Source organism: Arabidopsis thaliana, chromosome 4 (assembly GCF_000001735.4).
Source record: "Arabidopsis thaliana chromosome 4, partial sequence".
Taxonomy (NCBI): domain Eukaryota; kingdom Viridiplantae; phylum Streptophyta; class Magnoliopsida; order Brassicales; family Brassicaceae; genus Arabidopsis; species Arabidopsis thaliana.
Genome location: NC_003075.7, coordinates 17,998,715 through 18,025,474, shown reverse-complemented (window position 1 = coordinate 18,025,474; position 26,760 = coordinate 17,998,715). Strand labels below are relative to the sequence as shown.

The following is a 26,760-nucleotide window of genomic DNA, read 5'->3' as shown; positions in this document are numbered from 1 at the left end:
AATTGTTTGTTTTCGTTTTTCTTTATCAATCAAGTGGCAGCAACCATGACTTGGTCAATAGTGGCGACCTTTCTCCTGTATTCAAATGGGCCCATAAGCAGTCACAAAATGGGCCTTAAAATAGAAAAAAGAAAGGCCCAAATAGAGGAGAAATTCCTTAAAAACCCAGCCCCGCCCAGATGATCACATGCGTCTTCATCGCTGCTCGCCATCGCCGGCCACCGGGGTTGCCGCTGATGCGATTCGATCCAGTGGGAACTTTTGTCACCTTGCCTCTTCTCTCTTTCCTAACACTCAAATCTCTCCTCAGCCTTCAGGTTCCTTTTCTTTTTCTTTCTGAATCCATTCCTGTTTGAACGAGGCTCGCATACGTTATAATGTAATAAACATAACTTCTGCTATGGTTCAATTGAAGTAGTCATTTTCTTTTCTCATTCATCACTTGTTGATATCAGAGCTTTAGATTGCCGTAAAAAATAAAAGAGCTTCTTGTTCACTACACAAACTTACTTTATTAATTCTGAGTTTGTTATATGAAATAACACTAAACAGATAGATAGTCTTTGAAGCAAACCAAAGGTGAAAACTGTTCTGCAGTTGGTGATGACAAGAAGAATCACAAGCTTTTGACTTATGTTTGAGAATCATCATGGGACAAGGCTTCCGCAATCGAAATGGGACTTTTTCAGCAGCATCCTAGAAAGGTAAGACGACAGGAACCTGTCTCTGAACATGTTCATCCACTTCCCTCTGCTCTGCTGTATGAATCCTACTGTATATGCCGTTGTTATAAGATCAATGCTTCTCCATTTCCTTTCTCCTGCATACTTCTTCAAACCTTCTTCAATCCTCTTATAACCCTCTTCTTCATTTTCTTCTGTTTCACCTTTCAGACTCTTTGCCTTTATCGCTTCACCTAGACAACGAGCAAGGATAACTCCATCCTCCATGGCTGAGCAACCTCCTTGTCCGATATCAGGAGTCATTGGGTGAAGTGCATCTCCTGCAACGCACACGTTGTCTTTTGTGATGTTTGACCATAGCAGTTCCCATGGAGGTCGGTACTTCAGTTGAGACATCACCATGCTATCAAGATCAGTGGTCTCCACCACATTCTTAATGTTTTCAGGCAAGTCTTTGATCTTGTTCAGCACAAACTCTTTGAGGATTTCCGAATTTGTCTCCTCATCTAACAAGCGCAAGGAGAAGAGTCAAAGACAGTAGTATGATATGAACAAGAAGCTGCTTGTAGTTAGATATTAGATATCAGGTAAAGTTGCATATCTTCACCTATATCAGTGGAGGTGTGGGTTAGGAACCAGTAGACAGTGTTGTGGTCACATGGGATAAAACCGGAACGAACGCCGTCTCCATAAAACTGGAAGAACCTTTTCCCAAATCCATGGCCTTCCGGAAAATGTGTGAGCCCTCGGATTGCTAACCGGGCAGTTGTAGCGGGATTTTTGAAGCCTAGCCACTTACCAACCACTGAGTACACTCCATCGCACCCTACCAAAACCTGCATTTCGTTTAGAAACCCTACAATTCCGTAGCAAGACCAGGCCTCACATGGTTTACAGAGGACAAGTAGTTATTTACCTTGGTTTTGAGAATGGTCCCGTCGGAGAGATGAACCTTCTTGTAGCATCCAGACAATTCAATATGAACAACCTTAGACGAAAACCTGATGGTCTCTTCAGGCAACTCACCTGCTAGAGCCTCTAACAACAGCTTCCTCTGTACGCATCGAGACTCATATTCTCTGACAAAATCATTCAACAATATTATTGAAGTTATCTTATTTATTGTTTTAACATTCATATGCTCTGTGCAGAGAAGAAGAAACATACTCGGATTCTGGAAACAGCATCTCTGTGGGAGGAGTTCCTGCAGAAATTGTTCCAACCACCCATCTGCAGCAAAATCAAAGATGAGTCCCCTTTTTTACTGAGCTGATTATATATGAATAGTAATAATAGTGTTAGTTTGATACCCTTCAAGGCGATCATGGAGACTGCGAATATGCTGAGAAACGCCGAGAGCTTCCATGGCCTTCCAAGCATTGAACCAAGTGGTAAATGCAAATCCTGTCGCTCTCAGTGTCTCCGAAGATTCCAGCACCATGCTTCTGATCCCAAGCCTGTGACACACACCACTTTAGTTAACTTACTCTGCTTAATAACAACTCAAAAGGCACGCCACACACACCTGTGTAGTCCAACAGCGGTGGAAAGGCCGGAGATACCGGCGCCAACGATGATGATATCTGGGCTGCCTTCTTCTTCCATGGTGCGTTGATGATCTTAGAAAGAAAGCTCTGTTTTTCTTCCTCTCTAGTATTTATTTTTAACTTTCAAGTAAACAAAAAGAAATGTGGTTGAAGTTGGCAAGTCAAACAAGGCACCCCGTTCTAGGCAGGCGGCTACAGTCATCAAATATCGAATCTTTAATAGTATTTATATGTTGTCACACTTTATCCCGTTCTAGCTAGGGCGCAAATAATTGTACATTATAAATTTATAAACGTGCAAACAGAGATACACACTGTGTGGCTTATTTCGGAAAGAAAACGAGATTCAACGAAACGTATAAGGAGGATCCAAGGCGAAGCTGACGAGAAGCCTCGTGTTCTTGTAGGCCTTGCCTGTTCGATCGTGAAGCCGGACGGCTCTAACTCCGGACTTCAGTTCCGGCAGAGGAAGACATGTCTGTCCTGCGAAATCATTCTGGGTGTCATTGTCGTAGTCTTGGACTTTGAACCACAGAAGCGCCAGTTCTGGAACAGACAGCTGAAACAGGAACTCGTCGTTGCCCCATATAGGAAACCACTGATCGACAGCTGTTTCCGTTCTGTATGAGACCGTGTCTCTCGGTACTCCTGCTATTCCAATCTGATGCAGCAAATGCAACACACACACAGTTACGAAGAAATCTAGTTTAAAAGAAGAGTAGTAGTTGTTGTTTACCTTGACGAAGAAATCTGGAGGAGAGTATTGATCAAAGTGTGTATGATGGAAATCCAAATCCCATCCTTCGCCAGTGTAAATCTTAACCTTAAGAGTGGTCTTAATGGGAAACCTTTTGCAAGGGTCGAAGAGTGTGTGCTCGTCTAGCAAGATGCGAGGCTTTTTAACGTACCCACATCCACCATTCCCCCTGAACATTCCTTGCATTATCCATAGTTGCTTCCCATGTCCCTTTTCAACACAAATATTATTCAACCATTTTTTAACAAGTCAAACGATGATGAGCCAGTTCCACTTACTTGCATGTTAAAAGCAACCATTTGAGCACCGTGTGTCCACCCAACATGAGGATCGTAGTTTGACGAGTCCACTCTTGTGCCCTTTGGATATATCCTCACCAGATTCCTCTGTGTAAACCTGTTTTTGTTTTTTTTCAAACTCTGACTCAGGTTCATCTTATAACTCTTGAGTCGAAAAAGGTTCAACATTATGACTCCTCTCACTCTATATTTTACCTGACAAGATCCGTTCCTCTGGTCCTAACCATAGTGTCTAGCCACTGCTCGTCCATGCTGACCCGTATAGGCTTCTCTGGATCATCACTCAAGCAATCCTTTGAAGGATCTTTGCAGTTTGCAGCGTGGATTGCTATCAAGTCTCTATATCCTACAGCTTCACTCTCCATATCTTTATATTCTTCAAGAATCTTGTTCGCTACTCTGTTCCACGAAGTCTCTTTAACCGTTGGAGTTCTTGTGGTGTGTACAGTTTTGCTCTCAAGATACTCCTTTGGAGGCTTCGTAGAGATCAGGATCTTCCCCTTAAGTTCTTCTGGTGATGGAAAATGCTTAAAACTCTCTGAGACACGACGAAACAGCATCCCTCTGTATGTTTTAGTTAACATCTACAAACATAGAATCAATCAAATTTGTAAATCACTCTTTTTCAGAGAACGAAATATATACTCTGTTTCTGCAAAACCAACTTACCTTAGCAACTTGCGCTTGAAGCTTGGGTGGCAAATGATCTTCGAGAGTGATGATGACTGGATAGTCAGACACATGAAACGCGTTATCCTTAATGGCGGTTAGACATTTCTGCAAATCTTCATGCGAAGTAAGCGTCCTGATGAGAGAACCAAAACACATATAGTGTGTGACATTTTTTGGAGTCTGTTTGTTGATTATAAGACTTCGTTAGTGGGACCAACCTGCCATGACGAACTTCAGCAGCGTTCCCTGAAGGATTAGGCCATAAGTCGAGCTCGATCACTTTTACGCCTTTTCTGAGAGCCTGCACGATCGGTTCTACGCTGCTTCTGCTGTTCACTTGGTTCCCAGTCAAGTAAGAGTTATGTCCCGTGTACACAAAGTAATGCGATAACGGCGCCTTCATGTCATGATGCACCTTAACCCAACCAAGAACATATAATATACCCAATTACAAAACCATTTGTGAAATAAATCCATAAAAAGTTTCCAAACTTAGATACCTGGCCAGACATGGGAAGAGGAGAGTTGGTATCGCTGAAGAGGTAGCGATAGAAGGCGTTGAGATGAACAAGTCCATGGTGATGAAAAACGTTGTGGTGTTTAACGCTGTGGAAGATATCTTGCACGTAGTCCAACCCTGCGTGCCGTTCTCCTTGGACTTCACTCACAAATCTTAGAAGCTCATCGAAAGACATCTTGCCGTTTCTTGAGTAAGCTTCGAAGAGTCTCTTGATGCTCACTGGTGGCTGCCTCGTTTTCTCCTTAAAGCTTCTGCTGCAACAGAAGCACACTTTGAAACTCTCCGACATTCTTCTTCTTCTTACTTGTTAGTTCTGAGATCATATATTACACACACACATAAGTTAGCGTATATGATATGAAGCAAACAAAAGTGATGAAGAATATATGCTCGTGTTATCATCTCAAGGAACGTGTCTCGCTATTCCAATTACTTAATTATTCTTATTTTGAACTAAATTTGTTTATTTATGGCTATAAAAACCTTATAAAAGATTTAAATACACTTATATATGCATGGGTCCGAGGAAAACATAAAGGATCTATTAAACACTTTGTCACGTCTTTTCTAATGGGGATATATACTGGCTTTTTGCGGTGCAAATAAAAGAGACCACTTTGAGCAGCATCAAATCTATTAATAATTTTGTAAGATTAAACTTTTCAAACAAATCATCAACTAGCCGTAATATATCTAGTAAGAGACAATAATTCATTTTGAGTGATATTCAGTGGATGTTATCGTAACCATATTTGGGTAATACGATCCCTTTGTCGGTCTTTCCCATGAGTCATATGTGAAATAGGTTCAGGGCATCAGAGAAGTTACATTGGCGAAATGATGCATAATATAGTATATCATGTTACATGGGTTTTTTTTGCTTTGGTGATTTTCAGAGATCGATGCATGATATATTATGGGTTTGGGATCCATGTATCATGAATGATTGACGTATACCTAAACCTAATAACTAAATTTTACTTCAACATATATATCATCAACATGATTTTTTTTTTTTCTTTTTTAACATTCTTATCGTTATTTTTAATTAAAAGATAGTATTCGTACATAACTTTGCATTATATTTTAAGTTCTACTATTTAAGAAACCTATATAATTTGTTTATAATTACCGTAGTAGTAAATTTACTAAAAAATTCTAGCTTAGTAGTTGTGATTATGATCTTTTTTTAAAAGATATTTTTGTGAAGTAAATGTGAAGGGTTTATATATACACGTTCATATATAAGTGAAAGTATTGGCATATTGGGAGATGATTGGATAACGAAGTTGGTCCTGAAGTGAAAGGTTCAGAGTGGTTGGATTTTTGTGTGATTGATGGAAGCTATGTTCTGTAAGTAGGGACCTTCTCCACAGTCCACACCACCCTTTTCTCTATTTTTAGGTCTCCCTTATTATTGTTATCTTTATAAATCAATTTTTGGTTATGTAAGTTCACATATATTGACACTCGGCGAGATACCATGGGAGCATGCATGATGGGAAGTATATACATTTGTTGGTGAAAAAAGTATGAAAAAGTTCGCATATACATCAATTTGGTCCCGCAAAATTAGATTATCTAGAACTTAGTGATAATTATCGTGGACGTATTCATGTTTTAGAAGCAGGCTTTTGAGTTTCTCACTTAATTCATAGTTCTGTTTTTCTTTATTGAGCTGAAATTTTTATAGTTGATTCTTCTATTATTGGTACTACAAAAGTATAAATAACTACAAAGAGTCGATGGGGAGAAAAGGGCCAAATTTAGTGGTACATACATTAATATAAAATTAAATAATGTTAGGTAAAGTGACATATCTCACTTTATCCCAATCACTTTCGGGTCCCAAATTTTTTTAAATATTTGTTATTCAATTTTTCATTCTTCAAGCCCAAGCCTCTTCTCTATATATTTTTTTAAAATTTTAATCTCAGGGTCCTGGACCACCACTTTTATGGGCATTAAACGTTTGATACAAATTGTGTGGGGAAATTAAAAATGAAAGATTCATGAATCCACATATATTATTTCTAGACTGTACATGTATTTTATTTTATATGCACACTGCTTAAAATCTTGATTATAATTTACGAGGAGTAGTTTTAACGAAGAAAGAAAAAAACACATGGAGTAAGTAAAAGAAATAAATCTTGGTGACAGAAAAACAAAAGTACTCGTGTAGTTTTATCAGTCGTAGTCATGTAACACCGCCACATAACCAAATTTTATCGAAACCGTATATTTTTACTCTTCTTTGATTTGTGTTAAGAGATTTTATTAAACGTTGAAGAAAAATCTTCCGTTTGACCCCAGTTTATGATAATGTCTAAAGTAAAAGAGTTGAATATTTTTAAAATAAAGAGGAGACTTGAATGAATTATTATATCAATAATATCAACTATTTTATTTTCTTCCCTAAAAAAACTGTAATATTATTCTTTGCCACTGTTTGGTGTTGTCCATCTAATGAGGCAAAAAAGGACGAGAGGGAAGTGGAGCCCGAAAGCTGGGACCTTTGATGTGCTGGCTCCGACCTCGCCATCGTTGGTCTTTTATGGGTCTTGTCTGGTAAGAATCACTCTTAGTCTTAAGACTATAGAGAGAGATAAAGAGAGAAGATAAAAAAAACAACTCCAACTTTCTTTCTTTTTTTTACATAAAAACGTCGAAGGAGGATGTCTCGTTCGGCGACTTGACCTCTCTCTCTCTCTCTCTTTTACCTTCATTGTTCACTGTTTCCAGACATTGAAAGAAAGATCATTAGTTTCTGAGGGGATAACCATTTTTTTTTCTTCTTAAAAAGTTTTTTTTTTTGTCAATTGGTCTTCTTCTTCCTCATCCGCTCGCTTATATTTAATTTAATAATAATAAAAATCGGTGTTCATTTTTATATAAAAGTATAAATTTTGTGTTTGGTTGATCCATCCGTAGTCGTAGTAGATCTACAAGCTCTGAAATTCCACGCCCACATCTCCTCCGTCCTCTTGAGATCCTTCTCTTCATTCATTTTCTTGCTCAACTTGAGTTGCTTCCAACATCTTGCAAGGTAAAGTTTCCTTTTTTTTGGTAGCGAATACGAACCAGTTGGAATCTGCCGCATAAATCCTTTTGTTTTTTTTTCTTGCTTGCCGCATCACTAATTTTGCTTTCTTCCGATGGTTTCCTTACTTAAAGATGTTAACTTTTCAATGTTGCATCAAGTTTCTTAGATTGTTCAATCACTAGACTAATCAGTCTCACTATAATCTCCTACAGATTCATTTCTATTGCCACTCATAACAATTGAGTTTTCTCACTTTTTTGCTCTTTAGATTGTCTTTGAGTTCATTCAGGTCTTGAAGAAGAGCACTCTTTTAAGCTGTGTGAAACTTGCGCCGTTCCTGTGAAGAACTACTTTTGGCATTGCAGATTTCAGAGAGCTGTGATTTGTGCTATCTTAAAAACGGACAAGTTCTATGTTGTGGCGGATGAGATGAGGGATGCTATCTGGGTTGATGAATTTTCTGAATGCCTGTCTCTGGCCACGGTCAGATCAGCAGGCTCGTTCTGCCTCAGATTCTGGTGGCCGCCAAGAGGGTTTGCTCTGGTTCAGAGACTCCGGCCAGCACGTCTTTGGTGACTTCTCCATGGCCGTCGTTCAAGCCAACAGCTTGCTAGAGGACCAGAGCCAGCTCGAGTCTGGCTCTCTTAGCTCCCACGACTCTGGTCCCTTTGGCACCTTTGTTGGCGTCTACGACGGCCACGGTGGGCCTGAGACATCTCGCTTCATCAATGATCATATGTTCCACCACCTCAAGAGTGAGTCGCTCAACCTATGCTTTTAACTCTTGTTTGGATTAGCTAATCTAGAAAGGAAATATAGAAGCATTTCTCTAATAGCAGCACTAGTCCAGAAAATGGTTCTAGTTTTGATCTCTCATCTTTTATGTTATGCACAGGGTTTACTGCAGAGCAACAGTGTATGTCATCAGAGGTGATAAAAAAAGCGTTCCAAGCCACTGAAGAAGGCTTCTTATCCATAGTTACAAATCAATTTCAAACTAGACCTCAGATAGCCACAGTGGGATCATGCTGTCTTGTAAGTGTCATCTGCGATGGGAAGCTATACGTGGCCAACGCAGGGGACTCACGGGCCGTTCTGGGACAAGTCATGAGGGTAACAGGTGAAGCTCATGCCACTCAGCTCTCAGCAGAGCACAACGCATCTATAGAGTCAGTGAGACGGGAACTTCAGGCCCTGCATCCGGATCATCCAGATATTGTGGTTCTGAAACATAACGTCTGGCGAGTAAAAGGCATCATTCAGGTATTTAATAAACTAGAGTTGGACTAAATCTGTTTTTGTATGTCTTACAATTCCTGTTGTCTTTCTGAGTGGCTTTATGACTATACTCAGGTTTCAAGATCCATTGGTGATGTGTATTTGAAAAGGTCAGAGTTCAACAGGGAACCACTGTATGCAAAATTCCGGCTGAGGTCACCGTTCAGCAAGCCATTACTGAGTGCAGAGCCGGCGATCACGGTGCATACACTGGAGCCGCACGATCAGTTCATTATATGTGCATCAGATGGACTGTGGGAACATATGAGCAACCAAGAAGCAGTAGACATAGTCCAGAATCATCCGCGAAACGTGAGAACACACACCCCACTCTGTTTGTACTACTAGACTATATATAAAGAATGCACATAATAATAAGGACTCTTTAATGGCAGGGGATAGCAAAGCGGCTGGTGAAAGTAGCGCTACAAGAAGCGGCAAAGAAGAGAGAGATGAGATACTCAGACCTGAAAAAGATAGACAGAGGAGTGAGGAGACATTTCCACGATGACATAACAGTGATTGTTGTCTTCTTTGATACAAACCTAGTGAGCAGAGGAAGTATGTTGAGAGGACCAGCCGTGTCAGTGAGAGGAGCGGGTGTGAATCTACCTCACAACACCCTGGCGCCTTGCACCACGCCCACTCAAGCTGCTGCTGCTGGCGCCTCCTGACTATTGAATTTTTACGGTGTCCTTAAAATTCTTTCCAAGATCCTTCCTGTAACTATATATAAATATATATATTTGATTATTATTATCATTGACTGGGAAAGGATATATCATCATCAAGTGGGAAAGGATATATCATAATCAAGTGGTTAGTTTTGTTTGTTCCCTTTGTTAGCTGTGTACTGGAGAAAGAAAGGTGACAAGAATTCTTCTTCTTCTTCATTAATTTTCATTGCTTGCTTTTTAAGGTATTACTGATTCAGACTAGAGAAACTCAGCTTATTCTCAGACCATGGCCTTACAAAACACATGGCCTTTGGTATGCAGTTGTGTTCTGAACCAATCAATAAGTCTCAGCTCTCATATAATCTCGCCTGAGAGTTTTCAACTTTTCTTAAAATGAAATTTTTAGATTTTTTCTCTCATTATTAAATCTCTCGGAAATGCAAATAGCAAAGAGTTTAACACATATATCAATCAATACTTGATTTATTCTTTTCTTTTTTGAAAAAAAATAAAGAAAATTATTAAATTTTGATAAATACTATTTTGTATTAATTACTAATTAGTAAACTTATGATTTTCTAAAAGACCATAATTTTCTGTAAAATCTAAAAATAGCGGGACAAAATAAATCTTACCAAACTAGGTTTTCTTATAACTTAGGTGTTTTAAATAAAATAAAAAAATCATACCAAATTAAGTAGAACGTTGGATATGTTTTTTTTCTCTTCAAAAATTTTAAAGTATAAAGATGAGAAAATGATTAATGTGATAATATGGGAAAGTAAAAGGCTATAAATGTAATTAGCTGAAAGTTATGAAACTGATTGAATTGAAATCGGTGGTATGTATGTATAGTCCACCAACATAGATCTCTCTCTTGCTGTGGCTCCTTTCTTCCTCTACACAGATCTTTGGATTCAGAAGAAAGAGGTACGTACACTCTAAACAATGTCTTTCCCATTTCTCTACTTGTCGATTATTCCCATCCATTTGTTATCTTCGTTTTGAATTTGTTGTTAGGTTTTATGCTCTGAGGGTAAGTAATCCCGTTGATCTGATCGAGAAATTCATATTGATAGAGCTCTAAAATTGGGTAAAATGGAACGAATTAAGTAGATTCACGTCCATCGCTTTCCTTTGAGTCTCTGATTCTTTTATTTGTTGCTGACATGTTCGTTTGTTTGCTCTGATTTCTGAAGATCTAAAATGGGTGCTGCTGAAAACAACCTTGAAATGGAGGGTACCCTGGAGATCGGCATGGGTAAGACGTCCTTTATTTGCTATATACCCTATGGGATCTTATGAGTTATCATCATTTGATCATTCAGTGATTGCATTGCCTGGTTTCTTTTTCTATTTGACACCCTTTTGCTTATACCGCAGAGTATAGAACTGTTTCTGGTGTTGCGGGACCTCTCGTCATCCTTGAAAAAGTCAAGGTATTGGTGTTTCCATCTTTCTCTTTTATAATGTTCTCGTCCCATGGGTTTCCTGATGATACTGCTTTCCTCTCTAGGGGCCTAAATACCAAGAAATTGTCAATATCCGTCTTGGGGATGGAACTACCCGACGTGGTCAAGTTCTCGAAGTTGATGGAGAGAAAGCTGTTGTTCAGGTTTCTTGAATCTTCCTCTCTTCTTTAGTTTTCTGCTCCTCTTGTCTCCACTTTGATGCTTAATTGAACGCATTTGTAAATCAATGTAATCTTGCATAGTCATTATTATTCAACACACTGCGAGGTAAATTTCTTTGATTTGCTTGTCCAGGTATTTGAGGGAACATCTGGAATCGACAACAAGTACACAACTGTGCAATTTACAGGAGAGGTTTGTTTTTGCTACCAAGTTTTAAAGTATCAGTGTCTATAATATACTCACATTTTCCAATGTTTTTTCCATAGGTTTTGAAAACTCCTGTTTCTTTGGATATGCTTGGTCGCATCTTCAATGGTTCAGGGAAGCCCATTGACAACGGTCCACCTATATTGCCTGAGGCGTACTTGGATATTTCTGGTGAGCTGCTTTAGCCTCTTGTCACATAATTACTATCTCATAATAAAACACACAGATATAATTCTAGACTTTTGTTTCTCCAGGAAGTTCTATCAATCCCAGTGAGAGAACCTATCCTGAAGAGATGATTCAGACGGGTATATCCACCATTGATGTCATGAACTCTATCGCCAGAGGACAGAAGATTCCCCTCTTTTCTGCCGCAGGTCTTCCCCACAATGAAATTGCTGCTCAGATTTGCCGTCAGGCTGGTTTGGTTAAGCGTTTAGAGAAGTCAGATAATCTTCTCGAGGTATCACGATTTATACATTACTGGTCCGTGTCTACAGTTGGAAATTGGTTTGTTACAATTATAACAGTGATCCCTTAGACAGTTAGACATACCCATTACAAGATAAATTAAGAGGGTTAAGTTAAGCTAGGATATTCTCTCTTGAATCTTTCTTTTTTTATGAGAGCATTGCATGCGCTCTGTCGACCAAATCCTACTTGGGGAGATTTGTTAGTATTACTTTTTTGTGACTTAACGCCCCTTGTCCTTCTCCTTTGATTTGGTAAAATCTACAATGAGTTGGTAGTTGTGTAATGCCATAATGTATTATAAAACAGTATCACATTGGTCCATTTATGTGAATTTGCAGCATCAGGAGGATGATAACTTCGCCATTGTGTTCGCAGCAATGGGTGTGAACATGGAGACTGCACAATTTTTTAAACGTGATTTCGAGGAGAATGGATCGATGGAGAGAGTGACTCTTTTCCTTAACTTGGCAAGTCTCGCAATCACACTACAGACATCTTGAAGCAAATTTTAGTTCCAATGTTTTTCTGAAGGTTTCTCATTCTGTTTTCCGCACAGGCAAACGACCCCACTATTGAGCGTATCATCACTCCTCGTATCGCACTTACAACTGCTGAGTACTTGGCATATGAATGTGGCAAGCATGTCCTTGTCATTCTCACAGACATGAGTTCCTACGCCGATGCTCTTCGTGAGGTGATAACCGATATTTGCATGCTCTGTTCACAATTCTTGAACTTTGAGATGATAGGAAGCCTGAAATAGTGTTTAACGTTGACTAATACCCTTAGGTCTCTGCTGCCCGTGAAGAAGTGCCTGGAAGGCGTGGTTACCCAGGTTACATGTACACCGACTTGGCTACCATATACGAGAGAGCAGGGCGAATTGAAGGGAGGAAAGGTTCCATCACTCAAATTCCCATTTTAACCATGCCAAACGATGGTAATTCTTAGTGCTATTTTCATGGTGTTTTGTTTTAGCATTATTGCCTTTAATTCGAATGATTTTTGTTTGAAGTAAACAATAGGTGATAGGAAACCTTGACCGACACCGAGATAGTTGAAAGTAAACATGGAATAGAACTCACCCGGAAACTGGCTTAGAGGAATAGACAAACCATGCTATAATAAGTCGTTGCCCGATCTAGGTCTAGCTGTTTGGGACTCTAACAGACTGAGTGGCTGATATACTAGTGTTAGTGTAGTACACCTATGCAGTTAATCTGATCATAAAGCCTTCTTACAGAGGAATATTTGTTGGTCCTATATAAAAGGTTTGTTGGTCAGGTGGATAATTTTGTTCGAAATGTCTTTTTTTTTTTGCCCCCTTTATCTGTCCAGATATCACGCATCCCACACCAGATCTGACAGGATACATTACAGAGGGGCAAATCTATATTGACCGACAACTTCACAATAGACAGGTACACTCTTTCAGAAGATAGTTGGTTCAAAGTTCTTATCATAATCGATGTTATTACAACGTGAAAAATTAACCTGTATGAGAAACCTATATACCTAGTAACAATCCTATTATTGGACTTTTGATTTATTCTGTTAAATCCAGAATCACCCCCTTTAGTTTTTAGATATAGAGAGCATGTGGATGAAGAGAAATATTCTTGAAAACTGAAACATTTTGTTCATGACTTCAAAACACTGACATTTGAATGTAATAATAATCTATGTACGCCCAAGCTAAAGGCTAGAAGCCTATAAGTGAACAGTACTTATACATTTATTATGTTGTGTTTATATTCTGTAATACCCGAAATGTCAGAAATTTTGAAAGTTGTTTCACTTTAGTTTGTGTGTAAGTGTAAGGCGTTGGTTCTAGTTTTATGTAATAGCTGGTGTACCAATTTTCGTTGTGTTTCACAGATCTACCCTCCGATCAATGTCTTGCCATCTCTGTCTCGTCTCATGAAGGTAAGTGTGGGGGATTCAAAAATAATAGATGAAGCCAAATGATCGATTGTAAACGTAACAATGACTTTGTATTGCAGAGTGCCATTGGTGAGGGTATGACTCGCAGGGACCACTCTGATGTTTCTAATCAAGTAAGACTTTATTTCTTGTCCATTACCAGCATTGCAGAAAAGCTTTGTTTATGTAAGTTTTACTTGTCAACTTTTTTAGCCTGAGCTTAACTTGTTATTATGTTTTTGTGATTTCAGTTGTATGCCAATTACGCTATTGGAAAGGACGTGCAGGCCATGAAAGCCGTGGTTGGAGAAGAAGCTCTTTCTTCCGAGGATCTGGTCTCTCTTCTTTTCTTCTTACCACAGTCTAAATGCTTTCCGTTTTATTCCTCTTAACACTTTTTTTATCTGATGCAAACAGCTATATCTTGAGTTCTTGGATAAGTTCGAGAGGAAGTTTGTGGCTCAGGGAGCTTATGATACCCGAAACATCTTCCAGTCACTCGACCTGGCATGGACTCTCCTCAGAATCTTCCCCCGTGAGTTACTTCACCGTATACCCGCGAAAACCCTTGATCAGTTTTACAGTCGCGATACCACCAACTGAAGAACATAGTTTCTACTGCCTTGGTGTGATGATATGTCCAAATGCATCTTTATTTTTTACTTCTGCGGTTGGATCACACCTCTGAGTCGTCCGTCCCAATAAATGGTGTTTGTTCCCAATCGCTAGACCCTTTATTATTGTCTTCGAAACTGAGCAAGCCAGGTTGATTATTCTTTTTGTAAGAGAAATTGAAATTCTTGTATAATTTATGAGATTTTGCATCTTTTTTTTGGGGTACCAAATTACTGGTTCAGAACAACATACATTTGTTTGTCTTATTACTGTCACGAATGTCAATGCAGCTTCTTCTTCTTTTTTTATAACAATTTGGGTTTTACATTTGATTCTTCGATCTACAAATAGAATTCAAAAGACGTGTATGTTTGATAAATTGGAAAATTCGGAAAACCGAAGACAGCGATCAAACGAAAGTTAAAAACTAGTGTATAATGTTTACTGTCTCAACCAGCTTTAGAAGTTCTTACTACTTTTGGCAGCTCAACAGAATCAAGGTCACCAGGGTAAGGAGTCCAGAGCCCAAAGCCGCCTCGGCTTTCCTTCAAACTCTCTCCCTTCCCTTTGAGTTCCTGAAGACTCTTGACCCACTCAATCTTCGAGGAATGCTCTCGAATGTGAGGGTGCAGTTCGAAGAGAGAGTTATACTCACAGTTCTGGAACATGAACACCTTGAAGGCTCCTTTTAGTCTGTCCACTACATACCCAAAGCTTAGCTGGTCCCTCGGTGTTAACAGGTGTACCTCATTGAACCACAGGCAGCTGAACAGATTGTTCATTGCAGTGTGCTCTCTTATTATCACAGCTCCCTCTGGAACATCTGTGGAACGCAAGACAAGATGCTTAGTAATCAATAAGGTGCACGATGACATTGATGTTTTTGCTATGGTCTTTACCACTAACAGTGTTCTTCTTGATGCTCCATGGTTCCAAGCCCTCGTATCGATATATTTTCATATGAAGATCAACCAGAGGTCGGGCGTATCGCTTTCTCCTCTTGCACGCATCAGCTTCCTCATATATGTTTCGGTGGTGTTTGTGTTGGGCAATGGCAAAAGTATGTTTCCCACGCCACAAATACCTGAAAGTGAGATGAAAGCGAAATATGCATCTATTAGCCTTTTCTTAGTAACACGGAGACTGATAGTCCCTGTGCTAATAAACATTGTGGAGAAGTATATAATCTGCTAGAATAAGCAAGGGCAACAATAAGCTCCATTTTCTACGGGTCTTATATCCTTATTTGTATTCATACCTTTCTAGAATAAGCAAGGGGTCAACAATAAGCTCCATTTTCCCATCAATCCAAATGCTGTACTGTGCTTCAGGGAATAACCTGTGAGTTAAGATTTTCGGGACTTTACCGTTCCTCCTAGGCTCATCATATGGAGGAGTTTTCAGTAGAATCAGACGCCAAATGCCAACCCATATGCCTCCTTCAACATCTTTCCTCACAGTAGTATTTTTTCTTAAGAAATCGAGAGAGACCTCATCTACCACCATAAGGAAACAGAAGAGATTCATAGAACGCTTGCTTATGTTTGATGGCTGGTGGGGTTCATCATATGCATCGAAAATCCCCGTGGCAACAACAAATCTGCACTTCTTTACGTATTCTTTATCCAGAGATGACATTTCAGCACCACCACGTGGCATGAATCCGCAATGGACCTGAAACGTTTTGGGTTGTAATGAAATAAATAATTTAGAAATTATTCGTGGGAAGAATGGTAGAAGAGGTTTAGCCATTGCCTTAAAACAAGTCTTTTACCTTCATCTCAGGTTTCAGTTTGAAGCTTTCTTCTCGTTCAGACCAGCTTATGTTTCCGCCAAATAGAGGAAACTGAGACTTAGAGGATTCATCCTCTGTTACGTAGGTCAAATTTCTGACAATTGTATCTGCGGTTTTATCACTTGGTAGGAGCACCTTATCAGGGTCATAATCAACGGGAATGGGGCATCCTAGAAAAGAAGAGTTGCTAAGCGTAGCTCTAGAATAAGCAGAAGCTAAACAGAGTGATATAAAAATCTTACGGTGCTGGGGTTTAGGTACAAATCCAATAGTGTCCAACATGACATAGAGTCTGCCTTCTTTGTTGCAAATAGCTGCAACGAAATTACAAAGAACATGAGGTTACTGTGATAGAATCTGCGGTGAATGCAGAAGATGGTTGGAGTAACTAGTACAATAACAACATCTTCTATTGAGTGTATGACAAATGATAGATTTAGTGAAGAATGGCAAGTGTAAAGAAGTTGGAGGAAACCTGAGAAGAAAGAAAGGGAAGATTGACAGGACCAAACATGAAACAAGAGGGCAAATAGAATGAGTAGCATCCAGACAATGCCGCCAACAAGAAGCAAGCGAAGGAAGCCTGCCTTCCAAATTTTTTTCAAAGTGTAATCAGCATGCAATCTGGTGGGAGAGAAGAAGCCAGCCACAGCATCTGCATCATTGGAGACAAAGTAATAGAATCCATTAGGGATTCATTACGAAGACATAATCATTCATTACGCATTAGATTCTTCTATAGTGGAAACAAAACACTATAACGGGGGTCATCTTCAAATTTTCATGTGTAAACCACTATACCTAAAAGAAAGTGATGATCATTAGTTCAAAAAGAGTTGGGTTGAGACCTTTAGATTGTGAGTAATGATTGCTTCTCTCACCCCGGCGGCTCAATCGCACAGAAAGTGATCGCTGAGAGTCACTCATCATCGCTCAAGAACCATCTCGGAAGAAAGAGGCCAGCTTTATTAAGAAATTGAATGTAGAGGAAAGACCCAGATCCCAAATTGCTCGGATATTATGATTATAACTTGGAAGATAAGAGAGATTGTAATCAAATCTGATGAAAGTGCTAGTCTTGATCGAATCCAGGCGAAGAAGATGATGAACTCGCTTTGGGGGATCTAGAAAGAAACAGCTTCACTTCATTCAATTCGGTTTCCAATGTAAACACTGCTATCGGTTTACTAAATTGTTCATTCCACTACCGTACCGGACCGGTTTGATTTTTAAGAGGACACCGTATAAGAAAGAAGCCTTCGTCGTCGTCGTTCTCCTCGTCGGAATTAATAAGGTTTTTTTTTCCAGAGAGAGAGAGAGAGATGGAGAGAGAGTTGATGGAGGCAGATATAGTGGTGGCGTCGCGATTGAGCTTTAAGAAGAAGCAAGCCTACGAAAAGTACCCAAAAGCACAATCAAGCAGCAGAAGGTGGAAACACCTCAAGCAGATTCTTCAAGCTGAGAACTTCCCAGATCTTCCTCCCGACCTCCCCACTTGTAACTCTTTTCTCTCTCTCTGATTTCTGATTTTGAATGGATTTTTGACTCTGTTTGAATCAAAAATCAAATCTTCTTTGTGCCTCGCAGATGTTAACATTGAATCGCCTCCTTCCACTCAACCATGCAAGAGACTTTGCGATATTACTGGATATGAGGTTTTATTCTGTTTTTGAGTGATCGATTCTTTTCTACAAATTTATTCACTACCCAAAAACAACAAAACTCAATGAGCTTCTCTAATCCCTCGCAGGCACCTTATGTGGACCCAAGAACAAACCTCCGCTATGCTAATGCTCATGTTTTCCAGACTGTGAGATCACTTTCTTCCGACCAAGTCCACCAGTATCTCTCCATTCGCAATGCTGCTGTTGTTCTCAAGTAGCACCTAGCATCATCTTATTCTCTTACTTGTAAACCAACAACATGTTGAATCCTTCCTTATTATTTATGGTGTGATTTGCTTGGGACATATATGATTGGATTTCCCTTAATGTGTGAGAGATACTAGACCAGAGAGGTTTCATTTCAATTCAACTTTTAGAAACACATTGATTTTGAGTACATCCTCCTGCATTCTATCTACATCAAAAACATTCACCTATCAATAAGGCTACAAGAGACAAATGATAATGGAGTTGCCTTCCTCATGGGGCTTTCCTCAAGATCAACGCCAATATGTAACAAAGAGCAGCATCCACCGATGATAGCGCAACAATGAATACAGCTACCAGACACAGACTCAGTGTAGCAGTCTTTAGCTGTTTGTTACCAAAACAAAAAAAAACAAAGTTACACCCACAAACTATCTCTTTCTTTCTCATATGTTGTAACAACAACAACAAGACATACCGTGCTTGCAAAAGTTGGCCACTCTATGTATTTCAGCTGACTTGGTTGCTCAGCCATGAAAGACAAGAGAGATCTCGTGCTCCTTCTCACAAGAAAAATGCAATTCAATATAATGCAACATTCAGACTCTTCCAGCAGATATATATATTAAAAGCTAGACTCAGTGGGAGAATTTCATACCAGACCATGTCTCTAAGAAGACTCAGCCATAAGGGCTCTTCTTCGGGAAGCTTCTTATGAGAGCTCCAACTTTCACGAGCGGAACCTACAGATCCCACCGTGCCACTTCCACGCACATGTTTATGACTGACTCTCCCATTGATACTCTACACACTCAAACAGAGCTTAAGTGAAAAGCTTCTTAAGCTGTTAAGCCGCAATAGAAAGAAAGGTAAATTACCAAATCCCCAGAAAACTTGAAGCAAATGGGTCCGAACCCATCGCGTCTTAGAATCCGGTGTGACGGAGCCAATCGGATTACGCCTATGAACCAAAATCGAAGCTAGATGATTACTAAGGACAATATCAAAAAGCAGTGGGAAAGTATATAGAAGAAGCAACCGGAGCGAATAGTGACCTGAAACAGTTGAGAGCAGCCCCGGAGAAACCACCATCCTCCCTAAATCGAGCGTTGGAGGAAGACGAAGCTGATCTCGCCGTCGCAGATATCAAAGGCCTTCGATGATCTATGGGCCTTTTTTGGGCTCAAAGTTTCCTGGATTATAAACCCATTTTACCAATGACATCTTTTACATTTTAAATTACTTTGGAATTTGGATTGTTGGAAATTCTAGTTCATTGAAGAAACTGACAATCTGACATTACAGAAGCTGATTATGTATGTGATCCATTTGGTTAAGAATGAAAATGTCTATTGAATAGTATTTTGTATCCACGATGATGACATCTAACTAAACTATAACTAATCCTTTCTTTGGTACTGTTACCATATGCTGTTTTATTTTGTGTTTAGATAAATACATGTCTATACAAATCTCATCCCTCATCCCCATCCCCATCCCCATCATCATCCTCATCATCATCATCATCATCATCCCCATGATCATTATCATCATCCTTCGTAATCTCAACATCAACTTCACCATTCTCCTCCTCTTCCGAACTATCATCATCATCTGAACTCTCTTCACTAGATTCATCGTCAGAATCATCATCGTCATCCACATAATATCCGTCGAACCATCGTGGGTTACCAAAACCCGAAGCCTGTTTCCAAGAAGCAAACATACAAACATTTAGTTTGCCTTCCAAAACCAAATTCAGCCTCCAGTCACATGTATTGTATCCAAAGTTACATTCTTGTTAACTAAAGCATATCCTCCGAGTCTTCAAACACCAAAAATAAAAGAAGCAAACGAGGTTAGCAATAGATGTGGCATTACCTGTTTCGCATTTCCTGGCGACAGAGGTTTCTCGGTTCCTCCAGGAGTCCATATTTTGATATCAGTATCTATTCCACTGCTACACATCAGTGGCATGTGAGGATGAGACTCTATACAATTGACAACATGTCTGTCTGCTTCCATGGCACGGAGAAGCTCTCCGTCTTTCTTCCTCCAGATGAATATTCGGCCGCAGTCAGAACCACTTACCACATACTCACACTTGGGTCCAAAAAAGTTGACACCTTTGACTGTTTCACGGTTCGTGTGCTCTTTATAAACCTGAGGCGTCATCCTCTCCTCAGTCTTAGTTGAAGATGGATATGGGGTTGGGCCAAGCCCCATATCAGGGGTGAAAAGATAGATGAACTCGTCACTATACGAAGCAAGGAGCTCACTTTGATCCGAGAAAGCCAGACCTGTTATTCCTACATGGTCATCTCCAATCAAATGGCCAGGACAAAAGTGGTCTATGGGTTGGGTAAAATTATACCAACCCTCGGAGCGATAGCTACGAATATCATAGACACGAGCATACTCATCCATTCCAGCCACGGCAAGAAGACCAGGGTTCCTAGGATCAACTGCAATTGCATGCAAGTAGACAACTAAATTGAACTTTGCTTCTTTACAAGTGAAAAGATTTGTAGCCACCCGAGTCCTAAGATCAAACTGAAAATACGTGTTGTTTTAGGCGGCCTAGGTATAAAAACAGACGATAAGAAAACAAAATGAAAAATACAACTCACATGCTTGACAGCCCCATCCTCACCACAAGTATAGAATGAGAAAGGACTTCCAGGCTCAACAGCCAATTTGTGGACGGGTCCTTGATGCTTACCCAACAAAGAAGTCTCTACCTGTCCAGATTCAAGAATCTTGGAATAGCGGACCTGTTACAAAAATCAACATAAGCTAGTTGTAACATGAGGAGCTATCAAGAGGTGTGGTTCGCGGTAGGAGGTATGAAGAGGAGAGGCAGAGTGGTACCTGCTTATCAGCAGCAGATGTGACAATGGTACGATCGTCAGAGAAAGGCATAAATTTGGCTTGGAAAATATTATTGAAGTGGCCGGAATCGAAGGAGAGTTTGACAGAAGCAGTCTGCCAATCCCAAAGAATAACTTGTCTGTCATCAGAACCAGAAAGCAAGATATCTCCATCAGCATTGAAACTCACTGTGTTTACACATCCCTTATGCTTATCAAGCTTCTTGTCAAGTCCAAGACGCCGCAATAGATCCTGCTTTTGTAAAATCATCAATATCTAATTAAGATAGTTGTTTGGTTTCCTATCACTAGACATTTGGACAATAAAGATTTTATCATTTGCAAACACATTCTTCTGAAAGCAATTAGAGTAAAATTAAAGACAATTGAGAAGAAGAATCTAAAAACGTTCATTGAGTAGCATATTGTTCGTAACGCATTGGGTGGCTGTTAAACATAAACAAAGGAGCAAAGTAACGCAATATATTCAACGAAACCCTAAAGAAAGAAAGAAAAAGAGTGAATCAATAGACCTCGGATGCTGAAAAACGGTTTGAGAAACTGCGATTGGGTAAGAGACCCAGCTCCCTTTCCCAGACATTCACGACGGAATGGTCGGTCCTCGGCCTTTTCGCCGGCCTTCCACTCATCGTCCCCACCAGATCGAGTTTAAAAAGTCTGATTTATCGTTAAGTAATATTGAACGACTAGAGAAAAACTTATTAGAGAAGAAGAACAGAAACAGAGAACCAAAGTGTATCCCTTTTAGGGCCCACGAAGCCTCTCTTTTGACTTTGGCTTTTGACTTTTTGTGGTGGTTTTATTGCTTCGGCGTGAGCCTTTTTTTTTTTTTTCTATTTTTGGGTGCATTTGCTTTGATGCTAAATGAAGAGTTTTTTCTTTCATTAAAAGCTTTTTTTTTTTTGAGATAGAGATAGTGTGGTGCAGCAACTTACAAAGGAAATCAAAATCAATTGAATAAGGGGAGCAACACACAAACAAATACAGAGGCTCATTATCATTCATCTGCAAATTAATTTGCTGCTTTACAGTTTTCAATGATGTGTGGTGCTTCTCCTCAGGGCTGCAAATATACCCCCTCCTAGTCCTGTTGACGACTTTTTCTTCTCCTCTCCCTCTTCTCCTACCTACACACACACACACACACTCAATTCTGTTTACTCTTCCATTTACACATATTCATTTCATCCTATCCAAATCCTTTTACTTACCTCCTTGGCTATCTCTTGAAGCTGCTCTATGATCTCTGAGAAGTCTGGTCTCTGCGTCGAATCATGCTCCCACAATCTCTCCAATAGCTCTGCCAATTTCGGATGCGTGTTCTTTGGTATTGTTGGCCTTAATCCCTGCCAATCACACTCTTTTGTAAGATGATGTTGAAAACGTTTACAATCACAATGCATTCTTCACACCGATTACCTTTTGGACAACCCCTACTGCTGCCTGCAACGGCGTCATGTATTCATATGGAAGCTGCCATCACATCAAGTCATCAACCCATGAGTTAGACACTATCAGCCATTTTAGGTCATGTATTTTGTTTTTCAGACTAAAGAGTCACGCAAGTACCTTCCCAGTCAACAACTCCCATAGCACAATCCCGTAGCTGAATACGTCAGCCTTGTGATCATATGGCTTGTGTTCTATCACCTGAATTTCAGAAAAGCATAGTCTCAGAATGAGATACTAGTCAATCTAATAACCGTCACCAGGTAACCAGGTTTACTAAGTGTCTTATGGGGGAAGCGGGTCAATGCAGACTATATATAAAACCACCATGAAAAACGTACCTCTGGAGCCATCCAGCGATATGTTCCAGTTTCAGCTGTCATAACTCCAGTTTGTGCTTTCACTCTAGCCACCCCAAAGTCTGCAACCTTAACCACCTGTAACAATAAACCAAGACACATATATGAATCTGCAACTGAATTGCTATCCACAGAAGCAAGAACTAACTAGGTAGTGGACACCACGTAAATGAGAAGAATATGATGGTTAAAATCCTGTATAACGCAAGCTCAAGGAGATATCATATGTGATGCAGCACAAACATGTAATTTGACTATTTGAGTATTAACATGGAGCAGTATTTCATCCAAAGTATATAGTAGATTCGTACATTCCAACTACAAACGTACTAGTGTACATGGATGACAAAGATATATAATAATAAGTTGCAAGTATTACCTCATTTTCGTCCATTAAGAGGTTGGCAGCCTTCAAATCTCTGTGAATTATGTTATTTTGGTGTAAGTAGCTCATCCCTTTGCAAATATCTATAGCTACTTTAAACAAAGTTGGAAGCTTAAAGACGCCCTTTTGCTTGTGTAGATAGTCATATACACTTCCACCGGGCATGAATTCTATTAAATGAGAAAGAGACAGGCGAGAAAGAAAATGGTAAGCGTAGAACGTGATATCAAACTGAATAATACGGATAAACATGGTCACTGCAACATACCTGTAACGATACACAGATGTGGAGGCTTGGTGCAAGCACCAATGAACTGAACAACATTTTTGTGTCTAACTTTCCTGAAAACCGAAAGATTTTGAATGATACTTTACGTCAGCTGTTATCGTTTATCTGCATATAAGATTACAAGGGAACAGACAAGAAGGCACACAAACCTCATAATAAAGACTTCTTGGGCAAACTCTTTCTCTAGATCTGAGTCTAGACGCTCTGGCTTTAGGACTTTGATAGCAACTTCCTGGCTACAGTATGTACCTTTATACCTGAAATAAAACAAGAGGTAAACAGAAGGAAGGAGAGAGATTAACATCTGAACACTTTAGTATAAAACATGAGTTTGATAGATACAGCCAACTTACAGATCTCCATAAGAACCAGACGCTATTTTATGCCCAAATTTTAGGTGTTTAAGGTTGATTTCCCAAACATCAGTTCCGTCATTGGGTATTGGAACATGCGTTCTGGCACCTGTTTGCCCATTTTCCTTTTCCGGAGAGAAGGATTGCTGCATAGGCCAGCTTTGGCTCTGCAACTGAGTGTGATGAAAACGAATTATTAATAACTTATCACAACACTTGTGCGTCAGATGGTGTCACTATGAAAAACTTTAAGACTTCACATAAAGCATCTAATTCCATTTCACTCAGAATCTGGTGCTTTGGGAAGAAAAGGTTGTCAATGAATCATAAATTTCAATATCTTTTGCATGACGTTAATTAAGTTTGCAATTGGAAACAAGTACCTCGATCTTTGCTGCTTCTTTCTCCAATGATATCCTAAGTCTCTCTGTTTCCTGAATAATTAAGAAGATAGCATGACGGCCACAATTATAATCCGGAACCTTTTGCGTATGCGTATCAAAATAGTTGCGTTTCAGCTACTAGATCACTAAAAGTTCGAAAAAGCATAAAGCCAAGGATTCTATAAATAAATGGACCTCTTGAAAAGAAATGGATTACAGCCACATGCCAACACGCTTATGTTCTATAGAGCATCGATAAAGTATAACTATAAAAGGATAAGGATCAGAACAAGGAAAAAGTACCTCGTACGGCCAGCCATCAACAACAAAAACATCTAGTGAGTAGCCATCAGTTGTAGAGAAAGCATGTGCCTCTTGAATGTTCAGCCCAAGCTCAGCAAGCAAGGCAGTTAACTGCATCATTTACACTGGCTTAGTAATAATTGAATTCATATTTAAATTTTGTAATTGCAGAACACATACATATTCTACTTGATGGCATCGTCAGACTAAACCATACATTTTTTCTTAGAAATATATAAATAAATAAAAAGGTAAAATTTTGCAGACTGTATTTGGGAGCAAGAAATACGAATAACCCGACAAGAGGTGTACCCTGGTGAAAGAGAAGGAAGACTTGTACTTGCATTTAAAATGGATAAGTTGAAAACCAGGGATCACAAAACATGCAAACAAGTTAAAGAGGTAATTTGAAGTTTGAAGTTTTTATCATGCAAGAAGCGAGAAATCATAGATTTTGAAATTTAGATAAGAATCATTAGTTGTTGTAAGTCATGTGGCAATAACTTGAGAGAACAAGTTGCTAAACCCAATTCTTCCAAGCAACAAGTACTAATCAAATACCTGAAAAAGGAGTTTAGGCTTGTCTTCTGTGGAAAAGGTTATCTCATGCAAGGGCCTGCATTTGAAACAACAGGGTGAGTTGGAACTGCGACAATATTTGATGCCAGAAACAAAGGAGAAACCATCAGTTCTTGTGTTGTAGGTGAAAAAAAGTACCGTGAATAGAGTGAATTGTTATGAACAGAGTTGTCTGCATCCTCGTCTTGGGATAAACTAGCTGCAAGTGCAAGTGCTTCAAGATTAGGGGATGAACCAAAGGCAGGCGGCGGATGAATGCTGGAAAGAAGAAGATGGATGAAAAATGATGAGAAGTTGAAAGTTAGCTTTGTGTTTGATAGAAAATGTTAAGAGAATGAGGAATAGGATAAGTATCGAAAGCAAACCTTTTTCGGGTAGGAGAAGAATGACCAGCATCATTAGAAGTAGAGTCCAAGTCAGCAGAGATCCCGGCAGGTTGAACCTTAAGAAAAGAGGAGTGACGAAAGAACCTGTGAGCCCAGGAATCCAAAAGTTGACAAAAGAGGCAAAACATAAAAGATGAAAGATCAGGCTAAGCAATCATCATAGGTGCTGAGAATGTGGAGGAATCTCACTCGTCTGGGATTATACAAAGTAAAAGGGAACAAAGAAGAAAAGAGATAAAAGTGGAGTGGGGAAGGAACTCACCTGGACGAGATGAACTTCGATAGCAGGCCGATTCTGGGGATCGTAAGCAGAATGCAGCAATCGCTTGTGCATCAAGACGTCTTCAGCCCTCTCCACATTCACATCCAAAGCATACCTAAACCATAATTTAACAAAATCAGTCGTCTATTGAATGGGGCACAACAACATGCAAGAAGAAGAAGAAGCAAGGAAGGAACCTGGCAGGGAGGCGATTGAAGTGATTCCAGAGGTCGTCTTCGAAACCAGGGAGATGGGCGTCTTCAATGTCCGATTGACGGAGACGGCGGAGAACCTCATCGAAGACCTCCATTTTGATGCGCTCACGGCGGTCCATAGTGGCCTGGGAGGTAGGTAAGGCGTCGAAAATAACTCTACTAGCGCAACTCTCGTTGTCCTCCATCACCATTGACGACGACGACGAAAGGGAAAATGGAAAAGAAAGGAAAGTGAATCGAAGAAGAAGAAGAAGATCTCTTTATTGAATCCCCTCGCTAGCTCCTCCTATTGATGATTGATCGATACAGAGAGAGAGGGGCTTGGAGAAGAAGATGAAGAAGATATTCAAATGATAATCTTAAAGAGAAGAAGATACGATCAGAATTCAGAATTTGAGAATTGAGAGAGGCACAGAGATTGATATGCTTTTTTCGTTTTACGTTTTTATCTTTGTTGTTGGGGTTTTTTTTTTTTCAATTCGAGGTGGGGGTATAAAACGACGGCGTATTGGAAGGAGCGGATGAGTCATGCCGCCGTGGCGATACTGATCCTTTAACGTCTAAAATGGGTATTAAAGTCATTGCAGGTGGACAAAAGAAGCTTCTCTGGATTAATCCTTAATTAATGCCACTTTAAAAATCGTGATTATTATTACTATAATCAAATATTAAACCGTAGTAATAATGAAGAGAGATCAAATCCCCAAGAAAATCCAACACATTCTCCATTTGTCCCTCCAACAGATACGCCCTTTTTGATCAAAATTAAAACGTTTTCTTACAAGTGGCCCCCTTTCATAAAGACCCCACTCACTTATCCGGATCAGGTTCCACCTGTATGTTTTACTATTCTGGTCCCTTTGTTTTCTTACTTATCCTTTTTCCAACCCCCTACTTACTTTCCCTCT

General features: G+C 39.6%; 9 protein-coding genes and 1 long non-coding RNA gene across 20 annotated transcripts; 4 read left to right on the top strand and 6 right to left on the bottom strand.

The window, feature by feature from the left end:
* The first annotated feature begins 176 nt into the window (after window positions 1-176).
* On the top strand, window positions 177-2,543 carry AT4G38545. 3 transcript variants are annotated; one of them, NR_142406.1, is made up of 4 exons: window positions 177-317; window positions 553-704; window positions 894-1,739; window positions 1,835-2,543. It is a non-coding gene; the product is annotated as an other RNA (long non-coding RNA). The 3 variants fall into 3 exon arrangements; NR_142408.1 differs by having other exon boundaries at window positions 188-317; window positions 894-1,133; window positions 1,836-2,453; NR_142407.1 differs by having other exon boundaries at window positions 232-317; window positions 1,834-2,492.
* AT4G38540 (FAD/NAD(P)-binding oxidoreductase family protein) lies at window positions 448-2,354 on the bottom strand. Its single transcript, NM_120015.3, has 6 exons — window positions 2,209-2,354; window positions 1,994-2,140; window positions 1,851-1,913; window positions 1,600-1,762; window positions 1,291-1,519; window positions 448-1,189 (listed from the first exon to the last, which is right to left on the bottom strand). The coding sequence occupies exons 1-6, from the start codon at window positions 2,286-2,288 to the stop codon at window positions 648-650; spliced, it is 1,224 nt and encodes a 407-aa protein (NP_195566.1). The 5' UTR covers window positions 2,289-2,354; the 3' UTR covers window positions 448-647.
* On the bottom strand, window positions 2,490-4,908 carry PLC1 (phospholipase C1). Its single transcript, NM_120014.5, has 7 exons — window positions 4,459-4,908; window positions 4,177-4,373; window positions 3,956-4,091; window positions 3,482-3,870; window positions 3,266-3,383; window positions 2,967-3,197; window positions 2,490-2,891 (listed from the first exon to the last, which is right to left on the bottom strand). The coding sequence occupies exons 1-7, from the start codon at window positions 4,765-4,767 to the stop codon at window positions 2,577-2,579; spliced, it is 1,695 nt and encodes a 564-aa protein (NP_195565.2). The 5' UTR covers window positions 4,768-4,908; the 3' UTR covers window positions 2,490-2,576.
* Window positions 4,909-6,974: 2,066 nt separating this feature from the next.
* Window positions 6,975-9,855, top strand: AT4G38520 (Protein phosphatase 2C family protein). 2 transcript variants are annotated; one of them, NM_120013.6, is made up of 5 exons: window positions 6,975-7,527; window positions 7,793-8,279; window positions 8,420-8,787; window positions 8,878-9,114; window positions 9,198-9,855. In NM_120013.6, exons 2-5 carry the CDS (start codon window positions 7,961-7,963, stop codon window positions 9,474-9,476), a joined length of 1,203 nt encoding a protein of 400 aa, NP_195564.2. In that variant the 5' UTR covers window positions 6,975-7,527; window positions 7,793-7,960; the 3' UTR covers window positions 9,477-9,855. The 2 variants fall into 2 exon arrangements, with proteins under 2 accessions (NP_195564.2, NP_974708.1); NM_202979.1 differs by having other exon boundaries at window positions 7,202-8,279; window positions 9,198-9,739.
* A 446-nt stretch (window positions 9,856-10,301) lies between these two features.
* On the top strand, window positions 10,302-14,663 carry VAB2 (ATPase, V1 complex, subunit B protein). 5 transcript variants are annotated; one of them, NM_001036730.2, is made up of 16 exons: window positions 10,303-10,409; window positions 10,500-10,572; window positions 10,679-10,740; window positions 10,863-10,918; window positions 10,996-11,094; window positions 11,246-11,305; window positions 11,380-11,491; window positions 11,575-11,783; window positions 12,133-12,261; window positions 12,351-12,488; window positions 12,584-12,734; window positions 13,133-13,215; window positions 13,673-13,720; window positions 13,798-13,851; window positions 13,969-14,052; window positions 14,135-14,663. In NM_001036730.2, the coding sequence occupies exons 3-16, from the start codon at window positions 10,686-10,688 to the stop codon at window positions 14,318-14,320; spliced, it is 1,464 nt and encodes a 487-aa protein (NP_001031807.1). In that variant the 5' UTR covers window positions 10,303-10,409; window positions 10,500-10,572; window positions 10,679-10,685; the 3' UTR covers window positions 14,321-14,663. The 5 variants fall into 5 exon arrangements, with proteins under 5 accessions (NP_974707.1, NP_001031807.1, NP_001190954.1 ...); NM_001204025.1 differs by having other exon boundaries at window positions 10,304-10,409; window positions 10,500-10,591; window positions 14,135-14,358; NM_001036731.2 differs by having other exon boundaries at window positions 10,345-10,409; window positions 10,500-10,515.
* On the bottom strand, window positions 14,572-17,719 carry AT4G38500 (Sept9 (DUF616)). The gene is made up of 7 exons (NM_120011.3): window positions 16,976-17,719; window positions 16,603-16,782; window positions 16,370-16,441; window positions 16,107-16,297; window positions 15,591-16,006; window positions 15,232-15,416; window positions 14,572-15,155 (listed from the first exon to the last, which is right to left on the bottom strand). Exons 1-7 carry the CDS (start codon window positions 17,055-17,057, stop codon window positions 14,782-14,784), a joined length of 1,500 nt encoding a protein of 499 aa, NP_568044.1. The 5' UTR covers window positions 17,058-17,719; the 3' UTR covers window positions 14,572-14,781.
* AT4G38495 (chromatin-remodeling complex subunit) lies at window positions 17,404-18,118 on the top strand. The gene is made up of 3 exons (NM_179187.1): window positions 17,404-17,624; window positions 17,715-17,782; window positions 17,878-18,118. The coding sequence occupies exons 1-3, from the start codon at window positions 17,450-17,452 to the stop codon at window positions 18,007-18,009; spliced, it is 375 nt and encodes a 124-aa protein (NP_849518.1). The 5' UTR covers window positions 17,404-17,449; the 3' UTR covers window positions 18,010-18,118.
* Window positions 18,103-19,187, bottom strand: AT4G38490 (uncharacterized protein). The gene is made up of 5 exons (NM_120010.3): window positions 19,054-19,187; window positions 18,877-18,959; window positions 18,657-18,802; window positions 18,477-18,558; window positions 18,103-18,385 (listed from the first exon to the last, which is right to left on the bottom strand). Exons 1-5 carry the CDS (start codon window positions 19,088-19,090, stop codon window positions 18,272-18,274), a joined length of 462 nt encoding a protein of 153 aa, NP_568043.1. The 5' UTR covers window positions 19,091-19,187; the 3' UTR covers window positions 18,103-18,271.
* Window positions 19,188-19,191: 4 nt separating this feature from the next.
* On the bottom strand, window positions 19,192-21,623 carry AT4G38480 (Transducin/WD40 repeat-like superfamily protein). 2 transcript variants are annotated; one of them, NM_120009.3, is made up of 5 exons: window positions 21,402-21,623; window positions 20,870-21,121; window positions 20,629-20,772; window positions 19,880-20,551; window positions 19,192-19,703 (listed from the first exon to the last, which is right to left on the bottom strand). In NM_120009.3, exons 1-5 carry the CDS (start codon window positions 21,516-21,518, stop codon window positions 19,473-19,475), a joined length of 1,416 nt encoding a protein of 471 aa, NP_568042.1. In that variant the 5' UTR covers window positions 21,519-21,623; the 3' UTR covers window positions 19,192-19,472. The 2 variants fall into 2 exon arrangements, with proteins under 2 accessions (NP_568042.1, NP_001328784.1); NM_001342500.1 differs by lacking the exon at window positions 21,402-21,623 and having other exon boundaries at window positions 19,321-19,703; window positions 20,870-21,289.
* A 94-nt stretch (window positions 21,624-21,717) lies between these two features.
* On the bottom strand, window positions 21,718-26,579 carry STY46 (ACT-like protein tyrosine kinase family protein). Of its 3 annotated transcripts, NM_120008.2 has the most exons (16): window positions 25,835-26,579; window positions 25,638-25,752; window positions 25,355-25,431; window positions 25,128-25,247; window positions 24,972-25,026; window positions 24,411-24,521; window positions 24,108-24,158; window positions 23,725-23,897; window positions 23,521-23,628; window positions 23,351-23,424; window positions 23,077-23,252; window positions 22,680-22,775; window positions 22,459-22,539; window positions 22,309-22,362; window positions 22,101-22,235; window positions 21,718-22,016 (listed from the first exon to the last, which is right to left on the bottom strand). In NM_120008.2, the coding sequence occupies exons 1-16, from the start codon at window positions 26,041-26,043 to the stop codon at window positions 21,924-21,926; spliced, it is 1,728 nt and encodes a 575-aa protein (NP_568041.1). In that variant the 5' UTR covers window positions 26,044-26,579; the 3' UTR covers window positions 21,718-21,923. The 3 variants fall into 3 exon arrangements, with proteins under 3 accessions (NP_568041.1, NP_001328293.1, NP_001328294.1); NM_001342499.1 differs by having other exon boundaries at window positions 21,731-22,016; window positions 22,101-22,362; window positions 25,835-26,393; NM_001342498.1 differs by having other exon boundaries at window positions 21,731-22,235; window positions 25,835-26,393.
* Window positions 26,580-26,760: the final 181 nt, after the last annotated feature.

What these genes read in the sequence shown, in the direction of transcription:
- AT4G38540 (NM_120015.3), bottom strand. Translation starts at nt 2,288, where the DNA reads ATGGAAGAAGAAGGCAGCCCAGATATCATCATCGTTGGCGCCGGTATC. An exon ending in ATGCTGTTTCCAGAATCCGA is followed by an intron (nt 1,763 to 1,850) that starts GTATGTTTCTTC and finishes TGATTTTGTCAG; the next exon opens with AGAATATGAGTCTCGATGCG. An exon ending in GGACCATTCTCAAAACCAAG is followed by an intron (nt 1,520 to 1,599) that starts GTAAATAACTAC and finishes AACGAAATGCAG; the next exon opens with GTTTTGGTAGGGTGCGATGG.
- AT4G38495 (NM_179187.1), top strand. Translation starts at nt 17,450, where the DNA reads ATGGAGAGAGAGTTGATGGAGGCAGATATAGTGGTGGCGTCGCGATTG. An exon ending in TCCTCCCGACCTCCCCACTT is followed by an intron (nt 17,625 to 17,714) that starts GTAACTCTTTTC and finishes TGTGCCTCGCAG; the next exon opens with ATGTTAACATTGAATCGCCT. An exon ending in GCGATATTACTGGATATGAG is followed by an intron (nt 17,783 to 17,877) that starts GTTTTATTCTGT and finishes AATCCCTCGCAG; the next exon opens with GCACCTTATGTGGACCCAAG.
- STY46 (NM_120008.2), bottom strand. Translation starts at nt 26,043, where the DNA reads ATGGTGATGGAGGACAACGAGAGTTGCGCTAGTAGAGTTATTTTCGAC. An exon ending in TCTTAATGGACGAAAATGAG is followed by an intron (nt 22,776 to 23,076) that starts GTAATACTTGCA and finishes TTATTGTTACAG; the next exon opens with GTGGTTAAGGTTGCAGACTT. An exon ending in CAGTAGGGGTTGTCCAAAAG is followed by an intron (nt 22,236 to 22,308) that starts GTAATCGGTGTG and finishes TGTGATTGGCAG; the next exon opens with GGATTAAGGCCAACAATACC.
- AT4G38500 (NM_120011.3), bottom strand. Translation starts at nt 17,057, where the DNA reads ATGATGAGTGACTCTCAGCGATCACTTTCTGTGCGATTGAGCCGCCGG. An exon ending in TTCCCTTTCTTTCTTCTCAG is followed by an intron (nt 16,442 to 16,602) that starts GTTTCCTCCAAC and finishes ATTTCGTTGCAG; the next exon opens with CTATTTGCAACAAAGAAGGC. An exon ending in CCCTTGCTTATTCTAGAAAG is followed by an intron (nt 15,417 to 15,590) that starts GTATGAATACAA and finishes TCTCACTTTCAG; the next exon opens with GTATTTGTGGCGTGGGAAAC.
- PLC1 (NM_120014.5), bottom strand. Translation starts at nt 4,767, where the DNA reads ATGTCGGAGAGTTTCAAAGTGTGCTTCTGTTGCAGCAGAAGCTTTAAG. An exon ending in CTCTTCCCATGTCTGGCCAG is followed by an intron (nt 4,374 to 4,458) that starts GTATCTAAGTTT and finishes GGTTGGGTTAAG; the next exon opens with GTGCATCATGACATGAAGGC. An exon ending in AGAGGAACGGATCTTGTCAG is followed by an intron (nt 3,384 to 3,481) that starts GTAAAATATAGA and finishes AAACAAAAACAG; the next exon opens with GTTTACACAGAGGAATCTGG.
- AT4G38490 (NM_120010.3), bottom strand. Translation starts at nt 19,090, where the DNA reads ATGGTGGTTTCTCCGGGGCTGCTCTCAACTGTTTCAG. An exon ending in GCTGCTCTCAACTGTTTCAG is followed by an intron (nt 18,960 to 19,053) that starts GTCACTATTCGC and finishes TTTGGTTCATAG; the next exon opens with GCGTAATCCGATTGGCTCCG. An exon ending in TCAAGTTTTCTGGGGATTTG is followed by an intron (nt 18,803 to 18,876) that starts GTAATTTACCTT and finishes TTGAGTGTGTAG; the next exon opens with AGTATCAATGGGAGAGTCAG.
- AT4G38480 (NM_120009.3), bottom strand. Translation starts at nt 21,518, where the DNA reads ATGAGTGGAAGGCCGGCGAAAAGGCCGAGGACCGACCATTCCGTCGTG. An exon ending in CATCTGCTGCTGATAAGCAG is followed by an intron (nt 20,773 to 20,869) that starts GTACCACTCTGC and finishes TTTTTGTAACAG; the next exon opens with GTCCGCTATTCCAAGATTCT. An exon ending in CGCCAGGAAATGCGAAACAG is followed by an intron (nt 19,704 to 19,879) that starts GTAATGCCACAT and finishes TCTTGGAAACAG; the next exon opens with GCTTCGGGTTTTGGTAACCC.
- AT4G38520 (NM_120013.6), top strand. Translation starts at nt 7,961, where the DNA reads ATGCTATCTGGGTTGATGAATTTTCTGAATGCCTGTCTCTGGCCACGG. An exon ending in TATGTTCCACCACCTCAAGA is followed by an intron (nt 8,280 to 8,419) that starts GTGAGTCGCTCA and finishes TGTTATGCACAG; the next exon opens with GGTTTACTGCAGAGCAACAG. An exon ending in TCCAGAATCATCCGCGAAAC is followed by an intron (nt 9,115 to 9,197) that starts GTGAGAACACAC and finishes CTTTAATGGCAG; the next exon opens with GGGATAGCAAAGCGGCTGGT.
- VAB2 (NM_001204025.1), top strand. An exon ending in CTCTGTCTCGTCTCATGAAG is followed by an intron (nt 13,721 to 13,797) that starts GTAAGTGTGGGG and finishes TTTGTATTGCAG; the next exon opens with AGTGCCATTGGTGAGGGTAT. An exon ending in CTCTTTCTTCCGAGGATCTG is followed by an intron (nt 14,053 to 14,134) that starts GTCTCTCTTCTT and finishes TGATGCAAACAG; the next exon opens with CTATATCTTGAGTTCTTGGA.